This window comes from Melanostigma gelatinosum (assembly GCF_949748355.1).
Source record: "Melanostigma gelatinosum genome assembly, chromosome: 5".
Classification (NCBI taxonomy): domain Eukaryota; kingdom Metazoa; phylum Chordata; class Actinopteri; order Perciformes; family Zoarcidae; genus Melanostigma; species Melanostigma gelatinosum.
The window spans coordinates 13,952,658-13,979,933 of record NC_136638.1 but is presented as its reverse complement, the minus strand read 5'-3'; the positions used below and the strand labels follow the sequence as shown (position 1 = coordinate 13,979,933).

The window sequence follows — 27,276 nt, the reverse complement described above, 5'->3', positions numbered from 1 at the left end:
CACAATGAGAGGAAACACCTCGTCATGTCAATAAACACAAGCGCTCTCCTCGCAGAAAGCTGAAGGGGAAAAGCAGTTTTGACAAAGAGAGAAGACGCACCCCAGTGAGTAATGTGACAGTGGGGCAGAGCAGAGAGGTCGGGGTGGACATTATGGTTGATGAAGTGTTTGAACACCTTCTGTCCTTCATTATCAAATGTCAACAAGAGATATAGGCAGAGCTGTGGTACTAACTGATTACAGAGAAGCTTATTAATATTCCCTCTTCAGCTCCTTATCTTGCTGTTAAATATACTAAAGAGGAACATCGACATGGGAACATCATTTTCTGTGCGGTTCAGCACGATGCATGAAATCATATTACAGACAGAGAGTTTGTGGAAATGTGTCCCGAGTCTGAATATTTGTTGACAATGTGTCAAATGCAGAGCTGAATGTTAGCCAGAAGCACAAATATATAAAGTGGGGAGGGCGGTTTGTTGGTAGTCACACAAGGGTGGCGTTGGGAGGGGCGTGAGGGTGATATCTCATGGCAGCAATAGGAGGAGGAGGGGGGAGGCAGCCATGCTGTATTTCGAGGAGAATGAGAGTCACTCTATGTCGTTCCGCTGTCGGGCGAGCTGCTGAGAGCTGTGTGCTTCACTGAAGGTTGACAGCAGGGAGACAGAGCCGCACTGCTGCACGTCACAGACACTCTGCCTGTCAGTTTTCAGCTGTGGGCAGCTGGCTGGTGTAACCGGCTGCTGGACCTGAGTGGCTAATCATGTCATTTTCACTATGTAAGTGAAAGCTATGGCCAACTGTTAGCTAATGGTCTCATATATAAAAAAAATACCTTTGTCTTATTTACAGTATCTATACAAATTGAAAGGTTAGGTCGGGTAAATAGACAGAAATAGATCAGGAATGAAAGTTGAATATAGGCACACAATGTGAACAGTGCAGAATCCCATCAGAGCACAGGCTGGTTGGTCGACTTTGGGGAGAGTGCTACGCGGTCCTGACTTTCTCCTTTCAGCTCTGAAACTGCATCTCCTTGCTATCTAAGGAGGATTATTCAACTATGACGGCTGATTTTTTTTTTCCTGTTCTGCCATTTCACTGGTGAAATATTCTTCATTGCTTATTCCTCCGCTCCATATTTCATTTTACATATTTCTGTTTTACTGCCCTGTGGCTTAACCCTTAAGAAACCACGGAGACACAGTTGTCACTTTCAGAAATGTGTTCCATGTGGTCCATTTAGATTGTTTTATATCCCCTATAATGTTCCTTTAAGGAAAAATGGGTTTGGGTTCTTATGGGTTTTAAACTACCGGTACTTCTCTATTGCTGCTCTATTTTTCACCTCCACCGCACTGTATTTCAAAAGTAAGCAAACACATTCAAGTATACGCGCACACACACACACAAAGAGAAGTGTTGGTGTTAAGATCTATAACATAAAGGGTTAATAATATATACATACATACTCCATTTCATTTCAGTTTAATCCATAATCATTAGGCAAAGCAGGAAACATCTGACTCAGCATATCCCACAGGGTGACTGGAGAATGGTTCTCGATGTCTGCCTCTTATTTATACTGAATGTATAATTTACCTTCAGCAGACCAACGGGCGTGGTCGTTTCATGGATGGGTAAAGTGGACCCGAATGGACAGTTAAGAAGATTGCCTCCGTGGCATTCGCCCAATCCCAATGCTATGGAGATGTATAGTTCTACATTTGGCTTGCTTCCCCCTCCATCAGTTTAAAATCGTATTCTCCCTGCTGGAATTTAGATGCAGCTCCTAGTGGACAGCGATTACGGCATTATGCAACGTTTCAAAGAAATGTCAAATCGTGAAAAACTTGCAAAAGTAAATGGCGTATTCTGGAGCAGTGCAGGGGACTGACTGTTCTGTAGTTATGAAGGCAATGCAGAGGAATAATAACAAGACAGTGTTTTGGCTTTCATCAGACATCACCGTCATGTTGGCCTTATTATTCATTTTCTCTACAGGGGTGGCGCCGTCTCTGGACAGCATTAAAGTCTGCCCCTTGCTCTCTGTAAATATTTTCTTTATGGCCTGGGGGAAGTGAGGGAAAGTGGTAACAAGCTATTTCATGGATGAGCTGGATTACTTAACCTCATCCGCCTTTTATCAACGAAGAGTCTGCTCAGTGACCTGCGTTGACCGTCAGAGCCCAACATCTGTTTGGCTAACCTCCTTCACCCATCGTTCCTCATTGACAACATGCTGATCTATCACAGCTCGCTGTCCCTTCCCTCCATATCTGTCTGTCTGTTCGTCTGTATGCCAGAGAGAAAGCCGGGCGATTGAACTCAACCCAATGAAACAGGCTCAGGGTCTTTACAGCAAGGCTGGGCGTTAACTGACGATGGCTGAAGGAGAAACCCGCTGTCAGAAAAAGTTTCGTCACATTGCGACAAGGTCTGTGCTGAATTCTGAGGCCCCACTGTCGAAGTTAATGGCACAGCTTGGTTGAATTGAATGTAGACTGAATGTAAAGCATATCACTTGATGCAGGACTCAACACTCCCAATAACTAGGCTCAGGGGCTGTGCCTAAGATCAACAACAGCTGGTTTACTGGCATTGTGTATCTATAGGGACTATGTACTGCGGGCGTTTGCAATTGTTTGATGATTATTAATCTGTCAATTATTTTCTGAAATAACATTAATCATTTGGTCATGAATATAGTGAAAATTGCACATCACAATTTCCCAGAGCTCTAAGAGACCTATTATTAACCCGCCAACAGTCCCGAAACCCAACGATTTTCAGTTTACAATAATATAAAACAGAATTTATCTGCAAATATGTTGTTGGATACGGTGTTTACAAAAGGGCAAACCATGAATGGAGTATCAAAGAGCTCAGGTGACACTTCTTATTACTTGTTTTAGCCAAATATCGGTCTAGAAAGCACAAATATATTCACTTTACCATCATACAAGAAAAGCATCAAAACCTCATGTTGAATGAGCTGGTCTAGTTGTTTCAGCCCTACAGGCACCACAACAAAACAAAGTATGCCATTTCAGAATCACATGACAATTATTTTAAAACAAGAGTGGGTACACAGCAGGTAAAAGGTAATATAAGAGACTCAGACAGCAGACTGACAAACAGAGCAGGGTGGTGGCGCTGTAACCTTTGGTTCCTTCAGAGCACCTGGCACCAGCATATGGCTACACTTTAGCAGAGGGGTTGTGGGGTGAAGTTGGTATGAAGACCTATTCATTTCCATGTTGTGGTGAAGGACATGTGGTGCGATGATCACATAAATAATGTAGAAGTGAGTCAGAGGAGCAGCTAAGCTCAAGACCAACAGGTCAGCCAAGTTTGGTCAAGTGGAACCAAGGAAGATTTTAAACATGTGGCCAAGCAGATGTTGCAATTTTCAACATATTTTTATATCAGGATGAGCCTGTTGGAGACTTGTTTCCCCTCAGTGAGAATAACACGGTACAAACTTGTGAGCTCAACAGTTGGTCCGACAAAGTTTTTGGGTTCCTTCAGTGCTTGTAGATCTAGCTGAAGCTGAAATCATGCAGATATGTACCCCTTTAAATAAAACATGTCAAAATAAAGACAAAAAGGAAAGATCTCTGGCATTCGTCACAATAAAGGACGAGAGAAATTTAAGCACTCTCTATTGGTACATGTGAATAAATCACTGATGCGGAACATTCGTAGATATACTGTTTATACTGTTCAGATAACGCTGTAGGACATAGCATGATAAAGCCTGTCCGCCATCATTCGTCTTCATTTATCTTGGTCGAGGTGCTAACGAAAACAGAGTGACTCAGAGAGGAGAGAGAGAGAGAGAGAGAGAGAGAGAGAGAGAGAGAGAGAGAGAGAGAGAGAGAGAGAGAGAGAGATGTGACGGGAGTTCAGTTCAGCTGAACAAAGCTTCCACTGAGAGTTTGTTTTCCATGTTTGCATTCGTTGCTTAATGGAAAGTTGACTGGGGTTTCAGCCCAGATGGGTATGATAGTCCGCTTTGGTCATTTGAACAATCAATGGTTGAGTGGGAGTTCTGAAGAACCCAACCAAGGAAATTGTGCAAGTGAAGCAGTGTCCTGTTGCCAGTTTATATCATCAAACCTATTTTTCAGATAGAACAGTGGCTCCCAAACCTTTTTGCCGAATGTACATTCACTGCCCTGTCAGATGAGCTCAGATACACCTTTACCAGCATAACCTGGCATGTTCAAATATATGAAAACCATTCATGCATCACAGCAAATATTGTAGACATTTTTCAGATATTCACAATTGCGCAACTATACAGCACATACTGTAAGAAGGCATGGCCATGCATACACTCCTATGATTCTGTAAACACCTATTTTTCTGAGACAACATAAGGCATCTAACATAACAACCTTTCTCCATGAATTCATAACCTAATTAACTTTTACAAACCTTTAGGCTTGCTGGCCCAGCCTTGGACATTGCAAATAAAGAAAGTGGCTAACTGTTTGACAAGACAAGATAAGACAGTTAAAGAGCTCAACAACTCAGTCAATTGGAAAAATTCAGTGGTCATTTTCCACATAAATTACACTCTGAAGGGCTGATGCTCTCCCTCTCTTTGCTGTATCAATCGCCGCTCAAGCTGTTGCTTTTACCCACAGCCACAATCCATTTTCAAATAGGCAGTCAGCTTTGGCTGTTAGAGGAGAGAGACCAGGTGGTGACAGACGGATAGGCAGACAGTGACAATGGGGAACAGGGAGATTAACAGAGACAAAAAAGCGAAACAACAAAAGCTCAGAAAGTTAAAGTGAGGAACAAGTCAGAAGCGCTCGCTCAATGGATGCCATCTGGCTCTAGCAGGGAAGTCAATTGTGTAAAGAGAGGAAAGGATGCAGCCACACTGGCAGGCAGGCCAGCAGCTGAACACAGCCAGAGACAGACAGAGGAATGGGTCCTGCAGCAGCACAAATCTTTTTGTCTGGATCTGTATTTCATACGACAGAAATGACAATTGTGTGGAGCAAGCAGGCAGCCAGCATGTCAATTGAGGCTTACGGAGATGAGAGAGTTTTTATTGTTTACCTGGTAGTAGGGATAAGAGGGGTTGGCTAGACAGGTCTACCTGGAAGAGAGAAAAAAAAGACTGGGGAAAGAAGATTAGATAGAATAGAATTCATACTATCTTGATCCCTTTAAGAGGGAAATTTTTCTCTGCATTTGACCCATCCCTGTATACAGGGAGCAGTGGGCTGCCAATGGGAGGCGCCGGGGAGCCGGGGGTTCAGTGTATTGCTCAGGGACACTTCTACACGTGACACGTCCCAGTCAGGGACCATTGACCTTCCGGCTCCCAGACTACCTCTTAACCCAGTGCGCCACGGTCGCCCCATCAGATGTGAGATGCATTGAGGAAAGAGTGACTGTCAATGTGAATTACAAAACCTTTCTGTGCGTATGCATGTGTGTGACAGGGTATATGATTGAGAGACTTAATAAAACGGCATAATGGTGAACTACAGAAGAGGAGGGATTTGCAAAAAAGACGGTAATGTGAAATGCTTCCAATTTTGATTGATCAATCAATTTACATTGATTGATCCAATTCTGTAGATTCTGTAAAATACACAATGACGTTTATCGGCAAGGAAGTTCAGGACTGCCCTTCATGTATCAGCCTTCACTTTCCCCTCAGAATGAGTCGGTCGTGTTGTCCTGCCTGATTTCTGTGGGATTGGCCGGGACCGCCTGCAGCGACAGAAAGGATTGGGCTCATTGCCGATGGCTTCGTTTGATTGGCTCTGTCGGTGCAAAGGCCTGTCTGTCACCGCAAGTCACAAATCCCTTCAAACAACAGCACAGATATTTAGGTTTCATCACAGCAATTGAAAACAGATTGGAGACAGTATAGTGACCATGTTGCCAGAATGACTTTAATGTTTCCAGCCTCCTAGAGCCCAGACATGTGACGGGCAGAGTATCTTAGTCCAGGAAGGCTCATTTCACAGTACACTGGGGAGATGATTGTGTCGCCTCTTTCATAATCCTAAAAGGATTTCTGCAGATTCATGGATTTGCTACATTTGATATGAAATGTTGGCAGCCTGTGCTCTAGGCTGACAGAGGATTTCTCAGTGATTGAACAGATGATGGGAGGTAAAGTCAGGGGATCACCAACATTATTAGGAGTCATTGTCTGGGGACCATGAATGTCAAACGTGCATCCAATAGCTAACTAGAGATTTCTGCGGTGCAGTGACCGACCGAATGACATTGCCATCGATAGAGCCGCATGTCAATACAACTTTGTAAGCTATCTGAGTACCGTTGACCATAACCAGCCTATGAAGATTACAGACATTACTGCTGCCATTCATAGCTTCATGATCAAAAGTATTATAAGTCCACTCAGAGCAGTAAACAACTATGGTAGCACACAATCCTCATAAGGAAAAAACAATATTAGATTGAATTGACAAAATGCCAGCGCTGTTGGTAATGCATTCTTATGTTCATGAATTATTTAGTCAGCTAGAGGACAGAAGCTCAGCCTGTTCATCTGTCTGTCCGTCATAAATAATCACTGAGATAGCGCTCACCTATTGTCTGGCTTCTCAAGGCAATGATCCAATAATATGTCACTTATGACTCTCTTCAATTTCCAATTAGTGCTGCACAACTCCCAAGTTTCTGCAGTTGATTCCATCTCTGATTTAAATTACAATTTATAATTCAGTCATTTAACAGATTAAGTTCATCAGAGAGCTTTACAATTAGAGCAATAAAAGGTAAAATAAGTGAAAATTCCTCAAGCATCAACAGGGTAAGTAGCCAGATAATTCATGTGGAAGTGCTATGCCAATTGACACTGGAATGGACTCTTTTATTCCTATTAAACGATAATTAAGAATCTACATTCGAGACACAGAATACTAAAGGCTAAGCGGCAACCCTTGCGATTGGGAATATGCTAAAATAATTAAGTCTGAATAATGTTGCACGAACAGAAATAATGTTCCATTATTTTATCTTAAATGCATAAATCAATGTTGTTAAATCAAAGCTCAAGGTCCTCCATATGAATATGCCTGTTGACAGGTTCAATAAATAGACTATATACACTATTCCTAATATTCTCACGCAATATTCCTAATTATTGTATGTAATCAAATATATTTAAAAAAAAGAATACCTTGTATTCATCGAATTGTGACTTCTTAGAGTAGTTCCAAGAAAAGAAGGGGGAAAAGATATGTATCAAAACAACTTAATATCTCATCTCAATTCTCCCTGTTACTGTTACCGATAATACGATCAATATCCATTTAAAACAAAATCTGTCACCCCTAAATATTTCAGTTTATTTTGGACCCATTTTAAGTTCCTTTTAGATTTTTTAAATACGTGATATTGGCGGCCCAACTACCATTGCGTCTGATTTACCCATATTGAGTTTGTAGTCAGACACTGAGCTATCTTGTTTTAGCTCATCCATGACTACCTCCAGCAATTGTGATATATTAGCTCGGTAAAGGATCCACATACACTGCTTAATTGTGCTCTTCTTGTCCCGCTACAAATCCCTGTACTTTAGAGTTGTGTCTTATTTTCTCTGCAAATGTTTCTATTGCCAAAATAAAAATTAGAAACCAAATTATCATTGAAATTTTATATTTGGCACACCTCAAATAAGACCAGTAGACCCTATCAAATGCCTTTTCTGCATCCAATATAAGAATAAGCATTTGTTATTTTGTCCTTTTCTATTGTTTCTGATCCCACATGTCTCATACCAGGTCATCTGGGAGCTGTTTCCTGCCTGTAGCACAGCCACTTCAGCCACTATGGACAAAGCCTTAGGAAAAGTAATAATGAATGTTAAGTTGAGAGAAATAAAGAGACAGACAGAGTAAAAAGAATAAGAAAAAGGGGAAGGAAGAGAGAAAGCAAGAGAAAAAAAGAGAGAAGAACAGGGCGATTAAGTTTGGTATTTGTTTAGCTGGTGTTTTGTAATTATTAACTAATTGCATCAATTTAAAAAGCAACAACTTGCATTGCTTTATACTACTTTTTTCAAGTTATATACAGGTAACCATACATTTAGTGAAAACCAATAAATAAAAAGTATTTATGAAGCTTATCATAGTTATCTCTCTGTGTTTCTTAAATATTAGCAATTCTGTATGAACACAAATCAAAGCCTCCAGCATGACCTAAGAGTTGCATCAACATCTCTCTGAGTACATGATAAACACTTTATTGGATTGTATGCAGTGCAGATGTACCCAATAAACTAGCTGGTTATATAAGTATATAAAGACTGACTAAGTGGTTGGTTAATTGAACAAATTTAATGCTGGATCAACCTACATCTCTTATTTCTGAACACCCGATCACACTGGAACTGAAAATATTCAGCAATGCTGCTGGATGAAATGCAGCGTCCTTACAAGCTCATGATAACCCTGTTAGAATGCAGGCCTGGGAGGATAACAAGTAAAAGGTTATTCCGCCCAGATCCTGAGGCCCTGCGAGCTGCCGCTGCAGACTGGGACACTGGAGCAGAGTGTGTGATGCCCTGACCTCTAGTGCCCGAGGAAATGTTGGCATCTTGCCACAGTGGCTGCAGGGTGATCGAACAGCGTCTGGCTAGTCCTCTCTCTCTCCCTAGTAGCGGCCACATCACTATTCTCATCCACCCACCATCCCTCCGTCCAGCCGAGCTTCAACGAGCTACCGAGAGGCGTAGCTATAGCAACGGGCAGGCCTTCGGGGATCATTTCTTGACAGAAGTCCTCGGTGTCCTCTCTCAGTAAAAGGTCTGTCCCTCTGCTGAATGGCTGTTTATCTTTGCAGACATGTAAGCTCATCCCCCCCCCCCCCGGCTGCCTTCGTCGCCCTCCCTTCAGTTCAGCTCTTCCTCACCACTTATTTTGAATGCCAAAACTCATCTCTAAATTAAGTGAAGAAAAGCTGTAAATTCTGTGCGTCCTCCACAAAGCCACAGGAGAAAAACAGACGGAGGACATATTCCTCTGTTCCTGATTCAATAACAGTTTTGTTTGCTTGTGTAACGATCATGATGGTGGTACGTCATCATTTCCAGCTGTATGTCAGTGGCCCTATTTGAGCTTGATATGTACAAAAATATCCAATGACTTTCAGAATACAAAAACGGCTCTATGAATAACCGACACGGTTATAAGTGCAGGCTATTCACAACAAGGATATTCATAAAGTCTCCTTGATGAGGTCAAATCTTGGCGACTCTGCACATGAGAAGAGATGCTGAGGAGTTACTGACATTCATAATTACACACACCTGATGAACGGCTAGTCACTGGCCCCTCCTTGAAGATCCAACAGAATGGGTGTCCTTCCAGTAACAGGAGAGGGAGACAGATGGTGGAAAGACAAAGACATTAGTGGGACAGAAAAAATGAGAACAAATGAGGAAGGGTGTGCACTGTTAGAACCATTGGGAGAATTTAAGGTGAAAAGAATCATTCTCAATCAAAAACATCTAAACCTTTTTAGAGGCAAATCCAGCTGGTGATGCGTCGTTTGTCACCGCTGTGCACCTTCGATACAGACAGATGATCTTTTGTAAGTCAGCTGAAAATTAATACAGAATTTCGTATTCAAATTGAGTCTTTTTGAGTGATTAGCATAGTTGAAATTCAAAGCAAACATAATGTAATCGATTTTTTTGTCAAGGACTGAGCTCAATATCAAGCCTATCTGCGATGCATCAACCCTCATCTGATACCATGATACAAGGTAGAGATCAGTAATGCGTCGCTGGAATTGTAAATGAGCTCCCCCATAAGCCACTGTCACAGCAAGTGACAAGAATATGAATCTGAACTATTGATGTGACTCAGCCTCCTGTTACTGTCAGTTTGTTCTCTGCCTGTGGCACTCAGAAAGATATTTGCTCTCCACAGTGTATCCCTGCATAATAATCAGCACTACTGCCGTGGCTTTATCCGTGTCTCTGTTGTAGCTCATCTGCACCATTAACATCACAATCGGCGGCTCGTCTTTAGTCAGCGATGATCAGAGTACTAGATCACAGATATGAGCACAACTATCTGGCTCTCTTTCCATCACACAATCACTTCCATCCATTTTTCTGCAACAAACAGAAACCCACGTGTCACACACACACTGACACACAGCCTTTTAGTAATCTTGCTCTCAATACCTCCCACACAGGCATCTGCAAAAGAGCATGTGTGGTTCACAGAAGCAGCTTTGTCCACACTGGGAGAGGTTGGCAGTTTCAGAGACTTCAATGTCTTAAATACTCTATGTCTGAATGTTATAGGTCCTTGATAATTGCAGTTTCTCAGAAAGGCAGTCCTCAAATGTCAGATGCTTTTAGCAACACAATTACCTACATTTTTACTTCCATCTTGTGCATTTTCACTACAACGCAGAACCTTACGAGGAGCCTAATGCATCTTGTTGACATTGGACAATGTCAAAGATTGTAATCTTTAATGTTACACTTTTTCACCTTCACATCTATCATTTTATTGTTCTGTGCAGCCAAGATGTGGTCAGGAAAACTGTGGCGACAACACAGAAAATGCTTCAAAAGAGTAACATACTGTGGAGAAAGCAGGGTACATTATTCCTGAGATTGTCTCCTCCTGTCTGTTGTGCAGGTGAATGATTGCGAAACATATAGCGGCCTTTGCAGTGCGACCCTGTCCCATGCTGCTCCCTCCTCTCAGGGGATGGCAAAGGTCCAGGATGGACACACGAACGCATGTGACAGGTACGCTGTGCTACACATGACCGTGCCACCTTTTCTCTGAACAAAGACAATATTCACAGCAATTTTCACATAAAGTTGTATCTTTTATCTTATGTTGTTCCTCATATTAAAAAAAGCATGTCCACATTCATTTCTCTTTATTTATGAATGCGTGTGTATACTCTGCAGCTTTGCAATGTTAGAGGAGAGCCAAGATGGTATGGACAGTGGTACCCTAAGTGCTGCCTCAGCTCGACAGGTCACCATCCAGCGCCACCCGACTCAAGGCTTCGGCTTTGTTGCAGGCAGCCAGAGGCCTGTCATTGTACGCTCCGTCTCTGCTGGTTAGTGTGTGCGTGTGTGTGCGTGCGTGCGTGCGTGCGTGTGTGAAAAAGATCCGATGACGACTCAATTTAAAACTTTTCTTTTTACTGTGTGTTTATGACTTTGTATGAGTTGTGCCCAATCTCATCTGCAGACGGCCCCTCCTTTGGCAAGCTTCTTCCTGGAGACCAGATCTTGGCCATTAACGAGGAGACGGTGAGCGACGCGCCCCGAGAGAGAGTCATAGACCTTGTAAGGTAACATCCTTTACTGTCCCAGGAGGGAGGGAGGGAGGGCGAGGAGGGTACGGGCCAGGGGACCAGCAACACGGGCAAGTTGAAGTAAAGTGCACATGAGTGAAGAGGGTGGATCAAAAGGAGCAAACTGTTTCGTGTTGCTGGTGACGCGTTATCAACACAAACCTGTGGATGAGATGTCCTTTCGCAGCTGAAGGACAGAGAGGATATGGCAGAGATGAACCGGAGAAGCTCTCCAAATACCATTCTGGCTGTGACGTTATCTTATCCCACTCCACTCTCTTTTGTCTTTCCATAGACGCTGCAAAGACACTATAGTTCTCACTGTGCTGCAGCCCCATCAGGTAGTATGATGGGAAACTCACTCTCTTTCATGTTCCTCTCCCTTCAGATTTCTCTTCCTCTTCATCAGTCATTTCCTGTCTCTCTGAATCGTAAAGAAACACTGTCCTGTATTCTGTTCCAACAGTGCACACTAATGCAGTGCACACATACATTGGTCTTGAAGGCCATGCCTTCAACTAGAGTACCTTCTTTTTCTGGTAATCCCTTTAACAACAGCTTCATGCAGGCACATACACAACACCTTATTCAATTAAATATCTGTGTGAAAGATGAAATACTGATGTGAAAATGCGAACAGATTTTTTATTTATTTAATTATTTGGAACCTATGTTTGTAGCAGTTCCGCAGGATTTTGCATATGTGTTGGCTCTAACATCTTTAATGTGCTAAGCACAACAATTTAAAAAATATTAAAACTTTTAGCAGGTAAGCTTTGTGTTGGAAGCAGGTTTGCAGTTGTCGCATTGCAGCAGCATTAGCCAGCTCTCAACACACATGTCTTCAGCACTAGCAGTCACAGTGTCTTCTCTTTCATTTGCATCTCTTCATTCAAGCTGATTCAAGAGTGTCTCTCTCTCTCTTCTTCTCCTCAGTCACCAAAGTCTGCCTTCATAAGTGCAGCCAAAAAGGCCCGCCTGCGAACCAACCCGCCTAAAGTGCGCTTTTCAGAGCAAGTGTCCATCAGCGACCCAGACCCAGTAAGTTGAACAAGTCGTGTCTCTCTGTGACATGTGCATGCAAACACATGCTGTTACTCTGTCCCTTTCTCTCCAGCTGTGCATTTAGTTGTTTGATTAGCAATCGCAAAGGCCTCAAGTATTCTCTCTCTGTCCTAATGTCAGACTGAGCTATTCTACTGTGTGTGAGCCCTTGGTCCAGCAGTTTGGCCTTGAATAAATTGCTTTTCCTGACTGATTTGAATTGTCACAGGTGCAACCTGAACCTCTTTTCAAAGGCAATCCTACATTTTGAAAACAGCTATAACGTCTTCTAGAAATGTTTGTGGTTGTTTGACTTTAACTGTCCATATGGCAGGGGTTATAATGTTTCCCCGACTGATTCAAATCTACAAGCAACAGATATATTTTATGTGGCTAGGGTTACACTATTTCATATTGTTCAATTAAGACCTGCTTTGTGGCATATGTATGAGATAAGAGACGGTACACAAATCAATTACTAGGTAGCTATTGTAATTTGTATTTTTGCCAAAGGGATGCTCTTGTCTTTTCTTACCCCATTTGTTTTATTTCATAATTTTTATGAATTCTATTAGAAAGAGATAAAATAGTTACCTCAAAGGTGTCAAACATCTATGGTGGGAGAGTAGGTTACACTGTAAATAAAGTGGGAGCATGAAGATGACAAGAAAGGGACAATCAATAAAGAATCAGAAGTTGGAGGGTAGGGTATTCCATCAGACCATTTTCTATTTACCTGAACTAAATGGAGGAGATAGAGAACAGGATTGCTCATCACATGGACCACATGGTCTCTGATAACCTTTGGGTAAAGCCAACGCAGAGTGTTAGGCCGACAACTCAAACTTGTTTTTAATTACAGCTGATTTTACCATCCACTCTAGTCTGGCAGCCCCGTTAGTCATGTGAACACATAGATTTACTTTATGACATAAAAAATGAAGACTTCAGTTCAAGTGAGAGGTATTCCCACAAACAGCAAAGGCCATCGGCTCCATTAATGGCTAGAGCAATACCGTAGGAGAGTTGGGCCTCTTCTCTCACTCAACCTTCCTGATCTCTTTTAGAATTTTAAATCCAATTGATCATAGCTTAAGAAAACACAGGGCACTGTTGATGTAGAAATAGGAGGTAACTGTTATGAAAGATCAGACACCACCCCCCAATGCATGGCAAGACATTTCTAATCAGGAGCCACAGGTTGCTATTGATCATCTGAAGACCTGGTCAGTGGTGGCCGCCTGCTGTTTGTTAAGAAAAAGAAAGGGGGAAAGAGATGAAGAAATAATTTGCCTCTCCTAACACTTTCCCTACATGTGACAAACAGCCAAAGCTCCCCCTCACTAACAAGAACAACGGTAGTGGCTTGTAATGGGAAGTGATAGACCTTTTGTGGGAACTGATAAGACTTTCGCCGCTGCTTTAATGCTGCAGTATGGACAAAGAGCTGTTCACTCATAACTCAGGCTTTAGTCGCTTCCAACGTGCACAGCTTGTTGAGCCTTCTGAGTATTTAAGTTCCCCAAAAACAGACTGCAGGGCATCTGTTGTGGACACAGCTCTCCATTTCAACTGCTGAGATATATTGTTGCTGAAAATCCAAATCTCTTTAGTGTCATGTGTAATGTCTGCCTACTGTTCTTACAAATCCCACCATCAGATCAACAAGCGTAACTTCACATTGGCTGCATCCACGTACTCACATGCATCAACGCGCTGATGCATTATCTCACACACACAACCTCACAATCACTTGACCTCCATGGCTGAATGAAAAATGAACTCTCTACTGAGACCATTGATGCTTCCCAGAAGAGTCTACAACAAACGGTTCTTGAGTTTGGCCATGGTACATGAATCAGTTGAGAATTTATGCACCTTTTTTGTCAAATGGCATAAATAGAAAGACACAAGACTACGCTAAGATAGGCCGGTCTGTGTTTCGAGTGTACTTAACAAAGGGTCAATTGGGGGGATTTCATCATTGCTATGCATCGATAAAGTCACATTAAAACTCTTTGGTTTATCTTACCTCGCTTAGATACATCACTTCCCTCTGATCACAACTGTGGTTCTTTGAAACTACACAATGAGAACAGTCATTTTCTTAAAAGGCCCTCAGCAAGATAAAAAAGGGAGAGAATGCCTGTCACATCTCATCCTAGCAATAATGAACTGAACTGCATATCATAACTTTTCTTCCAACGAATACTTTGAGTAACCTTGAATCGGGCCGCTCCCCTTATGCCTCCCGTCACGAAACTCTGTCATGAAGGGTTTCAATCCCACCATCCAATTTACTTTGCATGGCATACATATTGAATGGGTAGACTGGAGAAACTTAATAAGCCCTTCTTTGATCCTGATGCAATGCATGGGGTGGGCATCCTAAGGCAGAGTTTTGTACCTTCAAGTATCTCTCCATTGTTCCCATAAGGCATATTTGTTTCTTAACACTCCTCCTTTTTCACTACTTGTTTTGCAAAGCGGGGAACTACAATTACAGCGGATTGTGTTTGTATTGGATTATTAATTCCTTGTTTTTTTACTAACCCAAAGGTGTATTCTCCCTCAATCTCTTTCAGACAATGCTCAAGGACGACTCCTTGCTGCTCATACCAAATGTGTTGAAGGTGTTCCTGGAGAATGGACAGATTAAGTCCTTTACATTTGATAGCCGTACCACTGTTAGGGTATGTATTCAATAAAGCTGTGCACATGGGAAAGGCAACTGAATTTCAACATTGTGATTATTACACAAAGCAGCTATAATCCACTTTCATATTAACAATGGCCTAAATAACGTTTAATGTGTAATGGACGCCCACAAACCCACAGGCAATTATCAGACAACTCTGCAGTTCCTGTCAGTTCTTTAGAGGATTTTAGTTCCAAATTTCCTATTTTTGTTCGCTCTACCTGCATTAAAAGAAAAAAAGAATTTGGTGCTGGGCAGGTACTGTAGTTAGACAGACAGAGATAGCGACTAGCTGGTAAACATAGCGGGACATTTAGCAGCTAAAGAGCAAAAATTCTCAGATGCTGGTAAAGACTAAAACAGAGCTAAACGGAGAGTGACTCCAAATGAAGGATAGTGTCATTAAGATATGTTTCAGCTTAATGAGGCGATAATATGTCGTGGTTATATTTACAGCTTGATGGGCTGCCCCAAGTTGGCAAAGAAAAATCAGTTAGGCCTACTGTAGGTTTAACATTTGGCCTTTTATAAATGCACCCAACATGAGCATACCATAGGTTCATTGTTGACGGCTTTTCCATCATAAAAATGTGAAATTTCAATGAATTTTTAACAATTTATATTATTATGATTGTGTTCGAGCTTCATGTGGATTGATTATCAATACAACTCAGGCACACTGTTACGCTACATTAACACCAACCATAAATCAAGTCAAGTGTACTCATTTTCAGGTTTATATCTCATAAGTAATTGTTTTCAAAAAGTAAATAGAAAAATCTGTTTAATTTTGTGAAACTTCACCATAGCAGTTTTGGGAAATTTATAATCTCAGTGATGTGATTAGAGCCATGAATCAACAAATAAATCCAATCAGACAGAAGTCATTTATCCTCTAAGATGAGTCTGACATCTCTGAGCAGACTCATTAAACAGACTATTAGATTTCACAAATCTCTCCTCTGCTCATGAAGGGAAACCGAGGGAGAAAGGGAGAAACACTGCAGCACTTTAAAGGGGAGATGGAGGAAGCTATTCATGTCAGCCTAATTAAATGGAATTTCAGCAAAACAACAAGACCCAGATCAATAAAACAATGGCACAGATTAAATCAATGGCACAATAGGACTGTCAACTAATAGACTGTCTGTCAACTAAAGAGGCTTTCCTGCAATGTGTTAGGCTACAATCTATAGCATTCTGTGACCTACCCAGGCCTCATTTAATGCAAACTGCACAGGCCAATACTGTTAAAACTGATTATTCCTGTTTTTCAGACAGCTGTTGCTTAGGTTACACCAACAATGAATGACAATTAAACTGTTGATGGTGAGCAAACCATTTGCGTTCATATTTTACAGCTCTTAATGAGCCTCCACACTGAGACTTACAAACTACAGCAACATATGACTACAATAGATTACCTTTTAATGTCCATGCCTCTAATATATTAAGAGGGCAAAAATTAATGAAACCTTATCCTCAGGCATAGCCTAGGGTAAGCTGTGATAAACCGGCAATTTCCCCTCAGAAATATTTCTCTATGTATTTTGAAAAGAGATGAGAAAAGCTTGACATCATTCACAGATACTGATCTGCAAAGGAGCAGGCATTTGCCCTGTACACCCACAAGGATGTCAATTTGACAAACTATCCTATACAAGTTAATTCAGGTTAATTCAGGGTGAAAATAGACTTCAAACATAAAATATATATATATTTTTGTAATGAAATGTATTCTTACTGTGGAAATATATTTTAATCTGAAAATCGGTTTCCATGTCTCTTCTTCCAGGATGTGATCTCCTCCCTTCAGGATCGCCTCTCACTGCGCTACATTGAGCACTTTGCCTTGGTGTTGGAGGCAGGTGGTCTGGATCAGAACCAGATGTTGCATCTGCTGCAGGAGAACCAGCCTCTGACACATGTAAGAAATCCAAAACAGGAAAATGTGTGAAAGATTGTGAGTAAAAAAAGCAATTAAGAGAGATTAACAGTATGATTAACAGTATGAAAGCATTAACAGCAACCCCAAGCTGTTATGAAATGTTCATGGGACAGGGATTTTCCATGGTGTGGCAATACTGCTCTTCTGTTGGTCAGCACATACATTAGAAGTGGTGAAAAATGTGATATTGTATGGTTCTCGCACATGGGTGTGGTTGATAGCGCCCCTTACAATATTTTCACCAAGCAGCCCCTGAATTAAGTTTCACCTAGATGTACGAATTTTATTTAATGTGTTGGGAGATACAAAAAAGCCTCTGGAAGGTGTAAACTGTAGACCCAACAGGCAGCCATTTTGAGATCAATGTGATATTTATGGAATTTCTTGCCATTTCTAGGCACTGTAATTTAACAAACTCCTCCTACAGATTTCACCAGATCAACTTTAAATTTGGTCAGTACAATCTCAGTTTTCATGGAACTATGCAACCATTTGTTTGCAAGTCTTTTATTAACTTTTGGGCGATCACAATTATGTTTGCGTTGATCCGCTTACCTCCGACATGATATATCGTCGATGTAGGTTGTACGAATGAATAGATGTTATGAATGAGTGTGACAAAACACATCAAAGTAAGCATTTGACTATAAAGTGCAGTTGAACAAAATATAACTTCAAAACACACTTAATTTGACGGACACCTCTGATAACACAATGGCATTGTGTCAGGATAGAATAATGTGATATTAAAATAGGCCATCAGATATTGGCATTGTCAAAAGATATGTAATGTAAGCTGCGCAGAATACTTCAGAAGTAGCAATTTCTACTTCTTACCTACAGGATATTCTCTCCTTTGATATACCGTACTTTGATGTAGCAGCTCAAATGTGGTCAAAAATCCTTAAGATTTGGATGATGCTTTATAGTAAAGATTGTCAGTTTTCATTGAATGGCATTGCATTGGCATGGCTGCCATTTTGCACAATTCACCAAGAAGCAGGAAGTTGTTGCAAATTGAAGGTACATTGTCCAATCCGCCCCACGTTTCTTAGGCATGATAAGGCTTCAGGAAATTTACATGCCAATATAGGCTCAGTCATAGCGCCACCTACTGGGAACAGGAAGTTGCTGAAAATTGACCGTACATTGTCTAATCTGCCCCACAACTTCTCATCTTCATAACAGTCCAGGCCAGAAGACATCTGCATGCCAATATTGACTCGTGGTCAAAACGCCACCTATTGGCAAAAGGAAGTCAGTCTCGTGTGACAATTTAATTTACATGAATTTTGAATGTGGTCTACACTTCATTTAGAGCAACATTATGCATGTACTCTATCTCTGCATTGTGGACACAACATTTGCAATACATTGTGCAGTGTCTGGCGGTCGCAGAAATGCATGACGGGCATCCCGCCAGTACTAACGATGTGCCCTGTTCGCCAACCAAAAATTCTACTTTGTTATGTATGACTAAGGCCAAATATGTACTTGGTTATTTAGCTGATATTGTTGTATTCCTTAGGTGGTGCATAGAACCTATTTCCAAGGGATGAAGTGTCTGTTCCGCATCTGCTTCTTCCCCAAGGACCCTGCAGACCTGCTGCGAAGGGACCCCGCTGCTTTTGAGTACCTCTATATACAGGTAAAGCACTGGATTAAAGGGGGATTTACAAGGATGTCATTCAATCATGACATTGTTGAAGAGCAGTCTCCTCGAAGAGCAAGGGCTTTGACTGATTTTACAGTTAGAAAGGTTGCATGTGCCAGAGTTAGGTGGGCAGAATGGGCCTGTTACAGGCTCTCCAAAAACGCCTTCAGGTTAACTTTAGATATCCAACAAGTCTTATGAACTTGGAAGCTGTCCCTGGCAATTACACTAATGCTAAGACTTACAGAATTATTCCAGTAAAACATTGTTATTTGCAGTGATCTTTGTACAAAACAACATGTTAACATGTCCTAACAGAGTCGCAATGACGTCATCAAGGAACGCTTTGGCATGGACTGGAAATCTGACATCACGTTACGATTGGCCGCCCTCCATATCTACATCACTGTGTCCTCCGCGCAGCCTAATCAGAAGATCTCTCTCAAGCATGTTGAGTAAGTTCACAAACTAAATTAGCCTTCAAATGAACTTATGAGAAATTACAGACTAACAGTGATGTATTGCATTTTATACATCATTAATAATTCTGTGTACCATATCAGTGAGTCCCACAGTGAAGTTTGTTCATTCAATAGTGTCTAAATGATTAATAATTACTCCCAATAGTATCAAAAACTCAAATTACTCAAGGATCATTTTCCCTAGGTCGTTATGAGAGGAAGAAATCCATTGCTTTGTGAAATTACATCTCTCCCTCAATTTGCTCATTTATTCTCCAAAACCTCAACATAGCAAGTAATTAGCTTTTGCCATCACAACCACAGAAGCAGAACAGATCCACAGTAATAGACTTAGGGTGGCCATGTTATGCTAGTAGTCAAAGACGATGTATTTGTGGCTCACTGTGTCTTCCCGTGGGACGAAAAACCTGTGTTCTCAGCGGGGACATCTTTCCCGGACTCTGATTAACCACTCCACTGTTGTTTTTCTCTTGTGTGTGTATACTCCTCCATCTTCCTCTTTGCTCTTGATCACAGAAAAGAGTGGGGACTGGAGCCTTTTCTTCCCCTCACTTTGCTTCCAACAGTCAAGGAGAAGAATGTGTGCAAGAGCCTGTCTCAGTTGCTGAAGACCTATCAGCATCCACCACCGTCGGGCAACAAGGTTCATCCATCTAAAACATATCTAGGCAATTCTTTGTGGAGAATTTTACTTTGGGTATACTGGAATTATACCACATTCATAAGCATTGCAAATACAGACCTCTCGCCCATATTGCCATACTCTTACTATTAACATTTAAATCTCAACATTTTACGACTTCTTCAGGGGATATTTGAATTACTTGTATTATATGGCTGTTTGCTCCATAACTAGTCCTTTTTTATTAAGAAGTCCTTCTTCTCTATATACGTAACTGTTGCATAAGACTTCATGATCCACATCTGTGGCTCAACAGTGCCCCCAGGAGGACGTGGGATGTGCTGGAGGAGGCTTCCTCTCTTAAAGATGAGCGTTTCTTGTTTATCATTCTGTTGACAGGTCCCTCCTCTCCAAGGAAAGCTGCAGTATATGCGTGTACTCAACGACCTCCCACCTTTTGGTGGTATACTGTTTCACACTGTTGGACCGGTAATACATGTTTGAATCTTTGTCTACAGAAATACAAATAAACCTCTTTTGCTTAATTCTTTGCTCTATTCCATTTCCTTGTGTGTCTTTGAAGCTGTGCTTCTTAAATAAACCTGTTCAAAATCTGAAGGAATTGTCTAGAAAGCAGATTTTTTTAAAGGTATTATGTGATGTTCCAATATACTGTATTAAATATAGACAAATAATTGTAATCCTATTGTGTTCTTCAACAGGATGAGAAACAATCAGCCACAACACTACTTGTGGGTCCTCGACATGGTATAAGTCATGTTATTGACCTGAAAAACAACCTCACAACAGTTCTGGCTGAGTTCAGTCGGGTTGTCAAGATCCAGCTCTACCGAGAAAGCCAGGGAGTGGCTCGTGTGGAGGTGACAATCCATGAGGCCAAGGTATTACAGCCCTAAAGATGCACACTATAAGTACATATGATAATGACAAGACACCATTTTTCAGAAGGGAAAGTATGTATTTTGCATGCCATCTCTTTTGTGGTTCAAAATTGTTCAACAGTTTCATCAATTTTATTTCATCAGGTCAATACAAAATGAGCAGGCAATGCTCATTGCCTGTCCCCTAAATAGTCTCCTAATTCCCCTCCCTCCCACCCCTTGCAGCCCCTTGTCCTACTCATGGAATGGCCTGATGCCAGTAACTTTGCATGCCTCATCTCTGGCTACTACAAGCTGTTTGTAGACCCTAAACGGACCATCTACTTCCGGACCCCTGGTCAGTCTCAGCTGACCAAGGCAGGTATGTTAGAAGACTTTTTGACTTGTAGTGACTTTGAACACATGTTCTGAATAAGCGATATACATCAAGAAATTACAGAAAACATTATTGTTTACTTAAAAGCTTACGATGAAACATTCATGTCACCCATTTAGAGTTGTATAATTGTCTTTCTTTCAGCATCATATTAGAAAACTGCATGTCTGGCAATATTTGGTAATCTTCATTTTATGTTCAGTCTACATGGACATTGATCTGCTTCTTCATTGGCTGAAATCATTACCTGCAGTAACCAGGTTATCCTGCAACTACCATCCCATGGCGCCCTCTGCTGTCTCTCCTCTCATCTCAACCTTGACTCATTGGAATGGGATTCTCCATATTTTTTTCCCCAAGAAAGATTAACATTATGGAATTTTACAAGTTATTAGTTTCATATACATATATATATATATATATATATATATATATATATATATATATATATATATATATATATATATATATATATATATATATATATATATATATATATATAATATATACTCATCAGACATGAACAGATCTTCTGCCATCTGCTGTAGTCCACATAAAAGAAGGATCATCATACCATCACATTCCACCAGAATTTAACCCTCCAACCTCAAACAAACTTCAACTATCAACATCCATCTTTGAAATAACAAATAAACCCCATGTGACCACCAGCTGTCACCTCTGCTTTCCCATCTGGATCTTCTCTATACCCCTAGTTTTTACCACCTCAAACTTTCCACTGCTCTGACAATTCTATCCTCAGATTACAGAAGCTCCCACCATGCTCACCCACGTTCTGGGGCAACCAGCTTGCCAAGTGGAGGGCGGCGAGGGGACGAGAGGGAAAGCTCACACAGGGAGTCAGGGTCTTCAAGGGCCCTAGTTCCAGCAGAGCCTCAGCATCTGGGCCTGTGTCATGTCCACCTTCGAGAACAACAACAATTTCAAGAGCTCCAAACACACGCTGAAGCTGAACTCGACATCAACGAAAACTTTATTTCACATGAGCCCCCTGGGCGGCCCCGCACTAAGTCAGACCCGACCCAGCAGAGTACAGAGGAAATAGCAGGGGTTTTAGAGAGCCCAGCAGTGGAGAATACAGGATTCAGAATCCGAGCCCAAACGCTGTGTCAATCCCAGAAAACCTCACGATACTTTTGTGACTCCTGCAAAGCCAGGCATAAGGCAGAGGGTCTGACAACAGCAGTGAACAGTAGTGGGAGCTCTGGGAAACACTGCTCCAGTGCTTGTGCCTCCCGACATGGAGGCGCTGTTGACCTCATGGCCCTACCGCCCCTAGGGAATGAAGAGGAGGATGAGGCAGATGGTGGTGGAGAGAAACTGCAACCACCAGCACCTGCTATTGCTGCCCCACCACCTGGCTTCAGGGACAACAGCTCAGATGAGGATGACCAAAAGAGACTGAGGAAGGCTCGAGCCAGTGCCAGCTCAGGGGTCGCCTCTGGGAAGCTGGCCCAATCCAAGGAAGATGTGCCTGTGACCCTAATTGATAATGTGGCCACAAGAACAGTCCGAGATCATGCCCAGGAGCTTGATGACGCTCTGGTGTCCACCTTACAGGCACTAGAGGCTTTGGCAGCCTCTGAGGACTACCCCCATCACCCTCAACAGCCAACACAGACTGCAGGTCAAAAGCCTCAGTTATGCCATGGCCAACATCTCACACACAGTATTAAGAGTAGTACTGATCTAATAGTGTTCCAAAGTGTTACTTGTTTATCAATCAATACTACACAGTACCTTTGCAGTGCACCATCTTTTCATTATCTTGTGAAATGGCAAGACAATCCTGTAATCTCTTAATTTTGTGGTAGCAAAGCATGTACAATAACTGGAAAAAACATAAATTAAGGGAGAAGGTTCAAGACAACTTGAGGTTGCTGAACAAATTGACCAATATCCCGAACTAGAATTATATATTAGTCAAGCTGAAAATGCAATGGAAGCAACAACAACAATAGCTGATAATCACATAATGTGTGTGTCAAAAACATGTTAAAAACAAGCCCCCATTATCAAAAATAAACCTTTTTATAAATGAAAGATTGCTGATGAATTTCATATCAATATAGAGTAAGAACATTTGCTAGTCTTGGCATATTTATCATGTGCATCTGCATGAAAAAGCAGATGTTCTTTCAGGTGGGGTTAGGCAAGCCCACTGGTGCATAGATCTGTCTGGAAGGGGGTTATATATCTGACCCCAAAGCACTGATTTTGGGAACAAATCCAAACTTTTCCAAGACTACTTTTGCTGTCTTGTAATCAAGATGAATCCACTGAACTGAAAATGGTTTGATACTTGACTGACTAGAGTAAATACAAATATAAACGTCCAATATTTTTGCGTTATTAATATTTATTGTGTCTTGATTATCCTAACAGTGTGCTGTTTGCCTTCATCCTCAGGGCTGATTGTCTTAGCTGCCATTACACCCGAGTCATCATTGGACTCAGGCCATGAGACCAACTCTTCTGAATTGACTGATATTTCGGAGATGGTGTCGGCTATGAAGCAGAACCAGAACCAGGCCTACCTGCTGGCTCATCATATCAACAAAGAACGTATACTCTGCCGCCGTGACTTTCCCCTGGCTATCCCTGGCTGCACTGCAAAGACCATAGGGACTGGGGCCTTCTCTGTGGGTCAGATTCGTGCTGGCTGTCCAACCAAGCAAGTAATTCTCAGCAAGACGGTACCCTTTAAAGTCAGTCCCAGTCAAGACTCCGCAGTACTCAATGTTGTGACAGAGCCGGGGGGCAAGCAAGAGACTCAGACGAAACAGAAAGCAGAGATGAAAGCAAACCCTGAGTCCACTAAAGCAAACACCCCTGATCGCCCTTCTAAGTCGCCTGATACATTTAAAGTGTCTGGTTCTTCACTGACAGCTCAAGTCAGTAAAGATCAGAAGTTATCAAATTCTTCTAGGGAGACCCTGAGCCAAAATCTTTCGGAGGCTATAAAGGGGAAGGCAACAGCACCTCTTAATACAGACCCAAGCAACACAGCCTTACCTATCCTCCTAACTGTTGACAGAATTGCTTCTGCCAAGATTTCTCCCACTAATATGTGCCAAGATGCCAAGACTGCCTCTAGTGAGACCATGAAGCCTTCCCGCTCTACAGAACTTTTGCCAGTTGACGACCTTTTCTGCACATGCCCAATGCAACAGGAGCCTGGGCCTCAACTAAGACTAAAAGACCCACAGGTTCAGAAGATAGTGGCGTTTCAATCCTCCTCCCCCACAGATGACGAGCGTCTTCGGGCCAAAGGCCTTCAGCTTGCTAACAGCAAAGAAAATGCAGTGAGAGTAGGAGCAGATCCTAGTTTGGCAAAACCCAGCCCTCAAATACAAACCAAGTACTCCCCTCGTTTACCTGTAAAAGCAGAAAGAAAAGAGGCAGCTGAAAACAAGACTGAGAGTGCCCCGGGTAAATCCCACCCTGAGTCACAGAAATGCCCCATAAAATCATTACCTATTTTAGATGATCTGACAACACCTAGCCCCTCTGTAGATAAGGTATCCACTCTCCCTGCTAGAGACTCAAAGATGCAATGCAGTGGTAAGGGGAAGTCCCAGCGCAGTGCTCCTTTCTTGAGCTTTAAAAACCTTCTTTCAGCTACTTTCCCGGCACGAATGCGACGAGAAACAGATGAGCGAAGGGCTCAGTTGCAGAAAGTCCGCCAGTATGAACTAGAGTTCTTAGAGGAGCTGCTGAAACCCAAGTCATCCCAGGGAGAATTTTTGCCCCAGGGATCCTCACCTGTGCCCTCAGGCACTCCTTGTGCCTGCCAGCTCCGCACCAGCCCTGTCCTAAAAGCTCCAGGTATATCCAGGGAGCAGCGACGCAGCTGTGACTGTAAGCGAATGTGTAGGGGCATGCGACTACCTGACACACCGGTTGGATCCACAACAGAGACACAACACAGAGGCAGAGAGAGACCCATCTCTAAAACCCCTCCAACAGTCTCCAAAGCACCTCACATCCAAGGTGCTTCAAGGAGACCTCAGACCTTGGAGATCAAGACCACACGAATACGCTCTACCAGTCTTGAGTCAAGAGAGCCTAGGGGAGAGCAGGGTTCCTGCTTGCCCACCTGTACTTCTCAAACCGATTGCATGGGAGGTCCACAATATAAGAAGCTCCAGAGGCGATACAGCATTGGAGAGCTGGATAACAGCTCTAGCACGCCTGTGTATGCTGAGGTGAGGCCCAAAGCCAAGAGTCTAGAGAAGGAGATGGAGAGAGTGAGGGCCACAGGGCTGAGGCTCCCCACCCCAGTAGAGCCGGTCCACACACAGTCTCACCAAGCAGAGGGGAAGGTTAAAAAGGGTGTGTTTTTCATTCAGGGAGAAGAGCTATTGCGTGAAAGTAAAGAAGGAACTAGCGAAGTGCTGCTGACCATGCCCAGTGAAGACAGTGATGACAAGGATGAATGCTGCTCATTCTGTTTCTGCTACAGGAAGTGTGAGGCGGCAGATGAAAGCAGTGAAAAGGATGAGCTCTCATACTCCATACCCCTTCAGGTCCTTCCAGGCATGGAGCTGGACTCACATACCTTCCCTGTAGTGAGCAAAACGCTCCAGGTTCTTGATGCAGAGGATTGCAGTGGGGAGGAAGAGGAGGAGGAAGAGGAGGAGCCACAGACACAGGAGATTGATCTGAGAGCCTGTGGTACAATGGAGGGGAGCCTTGCACGGGTACAGGCTCTACAGGATAAATGTTTCAGCTTGCCTGATGGTTTCCTCAATGCCCAGTTGGATGCTAATGAGTTGCTAGCTATTCTGCGTCAGTGTGCTAACTGCCCACAAGCTGAGGGCGAGGCTCGCCTTCAGCCCTCACAGATTGCAGAGTACAAACAGGAGCTGGCGGTGCGCTTCAAAGAATTCAGAGCATCTTGTCGACGAGTGGCAAGTGTTGAAAAAAGCCCAACACGTATGCTTGCTGTTGTCACAGCCAGCTTTCAAGTGTTGTGTGAACTAACTCAGACCTTCATCAAATTGGTCAGGGGGGTTCGTACAGAATCCCAAAGGCTGCAGCTGTTGAGAAAAGTCGAGGAAGTAGCTATCAACTACACTTTGCTTCTGCGTGCAGCAGAAGAATCAATGGGGCACTCAAGCAGCTTGCCGACAAAATCTGTGAGCCCTCAAGTTTCCTCCAACACCAATAACATGAGCTCACTCACTCGACCCATCAAAACTCTGCCTGCCCAGTAAGAATGCATCTGGCAGGGATGCAATCAAAATCGTCCAGACTGTGGGTGGCTCCTCGACCCAAATTCATTATTTGTTTATTGTTTACATTTTTTACAAGACATGCAATCAGTAAAAATTGCAATGCAGCTGTTCCATCTCATGTTTACAGGCCCTGAGGTAGCCTCGTGGATCTTGTTTTGAAATATAAAGATACACCAAACTAATGCACAATGGAAAAAGAACCCGATAACAGACTGGGTGATACAGGGCTAATCACCTTATATCAATATTCACAATATACATAAGTCATTGAAGTATAATATTTTATATGTGATGTATATTTGGGTTGTGTCTACTTAGCAAATAATATAAAGTTTTGTGAAGAAAAAAAGTGAAGAATATATTTGAAATGTATTGAGTTAATAAACGATTATAATAAACCATCAAATAAATGTATGCTCTGGACAAAAATACTTCAGAGATCTCGTCAAGTAGCGGCATCTGTAATTTGCGTAGTCCAAAGCGTTGGCTGGTTAGATGGTGATGTGTTTGTTTTTTGAAAATATTAACTGTTGTAATGCAAAATGGAGATCTCTGTTGGCTATGGTGACAATGTCTGGCGTAGTGATACATGAGTCAAAATGTAAGTGACAGTGTTGGAAAATGAAAACCGCTGAAAGACGACAATGACATTTTAAATTATATTGACTGACAGAGGCCCATTCTCTCACTATAACAGTGCAGGTATGAAACACACCCGCTCTGGGCAGACAATGTAGCAGAGACCCAAGTCACAGTCTTATCCACTGTACAGTAATGAGTGTCGTTACCTCACTCAGCTGTAGAGAAGGGATACCCACACTGTACTAAATAACGCACGGTGTCTTTTACACCATCACTGATCCATGGCTCACTTGCAACTCACTTGTCCTGAATTATAGTTTTAAATATAGCCATCCACTTGCAAGTGGGCAAATGTATCACTAGA

At 42.3% G+C, this 27,276-nt stretch overlaps 1 protein-coding gene across 1 annotated transcript; it reads left to right on the top strand.

Annotated features, from left to right (window-relative positions):
* Positions 1–10,673: 10,673 nt before the first annotated feature.
* On the top strand, positions 10,674–26,309 carry frmpd3 (FERM and PDZ domain containing 3; the record flags this gene model as incomplete). Its single annotated transcript, XM_079268211.1, has 15 exons — positions 10,674–10,780; positions 10,949–11,103; positions 11,238–11,340; positions 11,639–11,684; positions 12,280–12,384; positions 14,973–15,080; positions 16,881–17,012; positions 18,562–18,681; positions 19,006–19,142; positions 19,686–19,812; positions 20,191–20,280; positions 20,514–20,693; positions 20,919–21,054; positions 21,833–22,717; positions 23,500–26,309. Exons 1-15 carry the CDS (start codon positions 10,740–10,742, stop codon positions 26,307–26,309), a joined length of 5,175 nt encoding a protein of 1,724 aa, XP_079124337.1. The 5' UTR covers positions 10,674–10,739.
* Positions 26,310–27,276: the final 967 nt, after the last annotated feature.